Consider the following 4,613-nt stretch of genomic DNA (forward strand, 5'->3'; position numbering starts at 1 on the left):
TCAACACAAAGACACGATTGACGTTTCAGAGGTTTTCTTAAAACAACAAAGACTTGCTTGGTCGGCTGGTACTTCACATGATATTCAAGTCGATTATAAAATTAACACACTCCCGGCCCGAAGAAGGGCATAAAGACCTTCTTCTCATAAAAGGTAAATTTTATCAATCCAACTAGTAAAATGTTGAACTTCGGATTGCTTGGCATTAGGCTACAGTATACAATATACATATTACAATAAGCACATACAGTTAGTTACAATAATAGTTACAACACATAAAAAAAAAAGTTCTGGAACTCCGCAGTTCATTGTCCCTTTGCATCTCATCATCTTAATCTAGGCGGCGTTCTCGTCCTCACCTTCAAGCGGAACAATGACGCAAAGTTTGGTGATTTGACGTTTGAGTGTTCCTGTCGAAGTTTTGACCATGACCACTCTGACATTTCCGAATTCATCGGGAAATATCTCTGTAATCCTACTGAGCGGCCATTTTTGTCGCGGTGTTAAAGTGTCACTGAGCAATACAATGTCTCTCGTTTTAATGTTGGGATTCCTGGAACGCCATTTTGGACGAGAAATTATTGATCGGGGGTATTCCTGTATCCATCTTCTCCAAAAGCAGTCGGCGAGATACTGCACAGCCCGATATCGGTCACTATGCAAGCAGTCCTTTTCGGTTGAATATAGCGGGGGCAAACTGGGGTTGGTATTTAATTTTAACAAGTGATTAGGTGTCAGGGGTAGATCTTCATCTGCGCCGAGTTTAACTTCAGTTAATGGCCTGGAGTTTACGATGTCCTCAACTTCAAGCAAGAGAGTGTGAAGAGTGTCATCATCTAATGGGCGCTTTGGTAAAATATTTAGAAGTAGCCTACTTGGCGGACGGTCCTTATCATTCTTTCCCATCCACCTTCCATATGGCTGGCTAGGAGTGGGTTAAATTCCCATTCGGCTCCTTCTTGTCGAAGATAATCGTGAATTTGTTTTTTGTTCCAATTTTGAAGTTCTCTTTTCAGCGTTCTGTGGCAACCGACGAAGTTACTTCTATTGTCGGAAAAGATCTTGGTAATTGGTCCACGGCGAGCAATGAATCGTCGCAAAGCGTTCATGAATGAGTTGGTAGTTAAGTCTGGCGCCAACTCTAGATGTATGGCTCTAGTGGTTAAGCAAGTAAACAGGCAGCCGTATCTTTTCACGTCACTTCTCCTTTGGCGGACGACTATTGGTCCAAAGTAGTCAACGCCAGTAGCCTACTGTTGCGAAATGGAGGCTCTGAAATTTGAAGTCGTGCTTCTGGAAGTTCCGCCATAAATTGCACTCCTGGCTTTGCGGTTCTACGTCGACAGCGTAAACACCTGTTCAGTATTTTTCGAACAGCAACTTTTCCATTCAGAATCCAGTATTTATGAGCCAGCAGGTTGATTGTGTGAGATACACCAAAATGTTTCGCCTTTTCAGCGTGGAAGTACAGTCGATGATCCAATCCGTTGGATGTCGACCCGGAGCAAGGATTGCTGGATGTTTCATGAGGTAAGTTTGCTTTGTCAAGTCTACCTCCAACTCGAACAGTGACGTGCGGTGAGGTTCCTAGATGGTGAGGCACTACTTTTTTCAAGTCAATTTTACAATAAAATTTTTTAACAACAAAAACGGTGTCATAACTTACTAATCAAAAAAATTAGCAGCATGCTTTCACATTTATTAAAAATAAAATCCATGCGCCTATCCTTTTGGACTAAAACATCTGTGACTTTGTTGTAGAGACCCTTCTTTACTCCAAACATTATCACTAGATATTGAAAATAAGAGACGGGAAAGCAGAAAAGGCAATTTTTAAAGCATAGCCACACAGCCACTTCTTTTTTGAGTACCAATCTCTTTGAAAGTTGCAAGTTATTTTTTTTTTGTTCAGTTGTCTGATGCAAACCTTATAAATTTGGAACAGGTCTTCCTTTATTTATGACTTCAACTTTGGATTGAAAGTTTAGTTTTTAAAAATCTCTCAGATTTGATACTAAATCTTCCTCCATTTAAGTTACATACCACGTAGGCTCGCGGGCACTCCAGCTTGACGAAAAAGGTTTCATAGCTGTGACGTCACATTTGAGGCGTGCCTCAAATCGTAGCTAAATCGTTCATGATGATTTCTGGCGACTTTGCGAAAGAAAAAGGCACGCATAGTGCAGTGTATGGAAGTTTTCTGATCTGAAGTGAGGCAAAGCCGGCGTTGCCTCTCCTTGCGTATTTCAACGATTTTGACCACATGAACGCTCGATAGAAATATCGCCACAGAAACAAATTAAAGCACAGTTTGGGTGTAGAAACGTAAAATTTGGGGGAAAGGGGGCACGACTACAGCAATTCACACAAACTAAAGCACCTAAAAACGTGCAATATTTACTACTTTTTAACAAAAAATATTTATTCTGTGATAACCATTTCTTTGATATAACTTTTGCTTTGCCAGATGTTGGCAGGTGAGGCACTGCCCAGTGGCGGCTCGTGTGATGGTGCTGTGGCGCTGCAGCACCACCAAATTTTTCCCTCGTTTTTCACGTTATAAGAAATGTAGCAAACGTTGTGATTTTTCATTATTTTTATTAATCCGTTTAGATTTGTAGACCTTTCCAACTTTTTGCTACTGTTAACTGGAAACGCTTTCTGAGATAGGGAAAGTACCTCATTGTCACATGACTGCTTTTTGATGACGCTTTGGCTGGCGCAAAGACTAAAACAGCTCCAGGGCCCCGACGTCATTAAAGCAAACAAACCAAATGAAAGTCATGTGACAATGACGTAGTTTGGCTGCCTTAGAATGATAAGATGGGATGATCTTGGGGTAGCCACTTTAACAAGTCGAAATTCTGCCACTGAAATTGATTAGAATGCAACCGTCAACCAATCACAAGCTACGGTTTAAGTGACGTAAAAAATGGCGAAAAGAAGATGATAGAAAGCAAATTAAGTGATGGATTTTTTGTCAGCTGGTTGGCTTAGGGGTTAGGGTTAGGGATAGAAAGTAGTCATTTCATTGACGCGGGTTCGATTCCCACTACTGCTATTGCTCTTTTTCTTCTGTAATTACCGAATAAAGTTCAAAACAAACATTAACTCTCTGGATGAGTGCTAGAAGGATCACAATTGGACGGTAGCCTCTTATAACATGTTCTGATTGGTTGACGGTTGCATTGTAGTCATTCGCAGTGGCAGAATTTCGACTTGTTAAAGTGGCTACCTGATCTTGGAGCTGTGTCAGGACAGCTCCAGGAGTTGCCAGTTTTGAGGTTTTCCCGCGGAATTGGATTATATTTGTTTTAGAGTCGGGGAAAAATTTTAGCAGTTGTAGTTTTTTTGTTTGGTTTCGTTATATTTTTACCAATGTTTTTTTGATTTTAACTACATTTTGCGCGAATTTGTCATAATTAGGGCTACTTTTGGGCTTGTTTCATCTCCTGTGAGGGCTACTTTTCAGTGGCAACTGGACTGGGAATTTTAAAAACATCTGGCAACCTTGATTCAGCACCAAACCAAACCAACACTTCGAAGTAGAGAGATTTACCTGTTGTTGGTTGCAGTGGGCTACTGGGCTACAGCTTTTTGGAAAAAAGTATAAAATTAAAAGTATGTATTATGTATGGCCTACTGTGGATAGTCTGGCAATGGGCATAGGCACATATCCCAAACTGCTAGGGCGAGTGAGCCGGTTGGGCAATTATTTAGAGACAGGGCACACTTGAACTTTGTGGCCAAACTGTTCAGCTCTATGACTGAGCTGCCTTGTATATAAAATTTAATGAAAACCTGAAAAAAATAAATTCTGTGATGATGCATTGATCTACAAACCGGTCCAGATATTGCGTAGCCTATGTATCTGAAAATGAGCCTCTCGCCAAACATTATGTAATAACAGCAGGTACCGTTAGGCCTACTGGTACAGCCCAGATTGGAAAGTTTGAACATTGCGCGGGGGAGAAGAGTTTCAGGTGTTGCATTTGCGCGGCTGTCAACATCAAACGCTGGAAATTGCGCGGTTGTCAATATCAAACGCTGGAAATTGCGCGTTTGAAAATTATTTACAAAAACGTAAGGAAAATGCTTACTGAAACCTTAACTTTGCAATTGCAATGCTGTCCTGCCTCGTTGAGCTTCTTTTGGAAATAGCATAACAGCAGCAGCTTAATAACTGCGCTAAGCGTGCTCCTATAGAATCAAGGCGATCTGTATCGTCTTATAGGGATCGTCTTGTATATAATCCGCTTCCCTGGTTATTATGACGTCACAAAACGGACGCAACTATTATTGGGAGGGTGAAAAAAAGGAAGGTAAAAAGCGGCGGAATGGAGATGATAAGGCGGAATGGATATGGATTTTTTTACAATTTTACTATGTTTTTACAATAAAAACATTACACCAACGTCGTGTGTTCGATATAAGGCCCTAGGATGACTTAAAACTTTTCAATTTGCATCAATTCAACTAAAAAATTGTCTAATTAAAGTTTAACATCAAAGATATGAAACCTTTGCCACTATAGTCAGTATAGATCAGTTGACTGGTAAAACGGGTCGTACCAGGGCAATTGATAGCACTTTAATTCAAGGACCTTTAGCGAG

The 4,613-nt window shown here is 40.6% G+C and overlaps 1 protein-coding gene across 1 annotated transcript; it reads right to left on the bottom strand.

Annotated features, from left to right (window-relative positions):
• Positions 1-336: 336 nt before the first annotated feature.
• On the bottom strand, positions 337-906 carry LOC145780315 (uncharacterized). The gene has a single exon (XM_082592017.1). The coding sequence runs from the start codon at positions 904-906 to the stop codon at positions 337-339; it is 570 nt and encodes a 189-aa protein (XP_082448143.1).
• Positions 907-4,613: the final 3,707 nt, after the last annotated feature.

This window comes from Aplidium turbinatum, chromosome 11 (assembly GCF_918807975.1).
Source record: "Aplidium turbinatum chromosome 11, kaAplTurb1.1, whole genome shotgun sequence".
Lineage (NCBI taxonomy): Eukaryota > Metazoa > Chordata > Ascidiacea > Aplousobranchia > Polyclinidae > Aplidium > Aplidium turbinatum.

Excerpts from the sequence above, each read along its gene's own strand:
- LOC145780315 (XM_082592017.1), bottom strand. The coding sequence starts at position 906 with ATGGGAAAGAATGATAAGGACCGTCCGCCAAGTAGGCTACTTCTAAAT.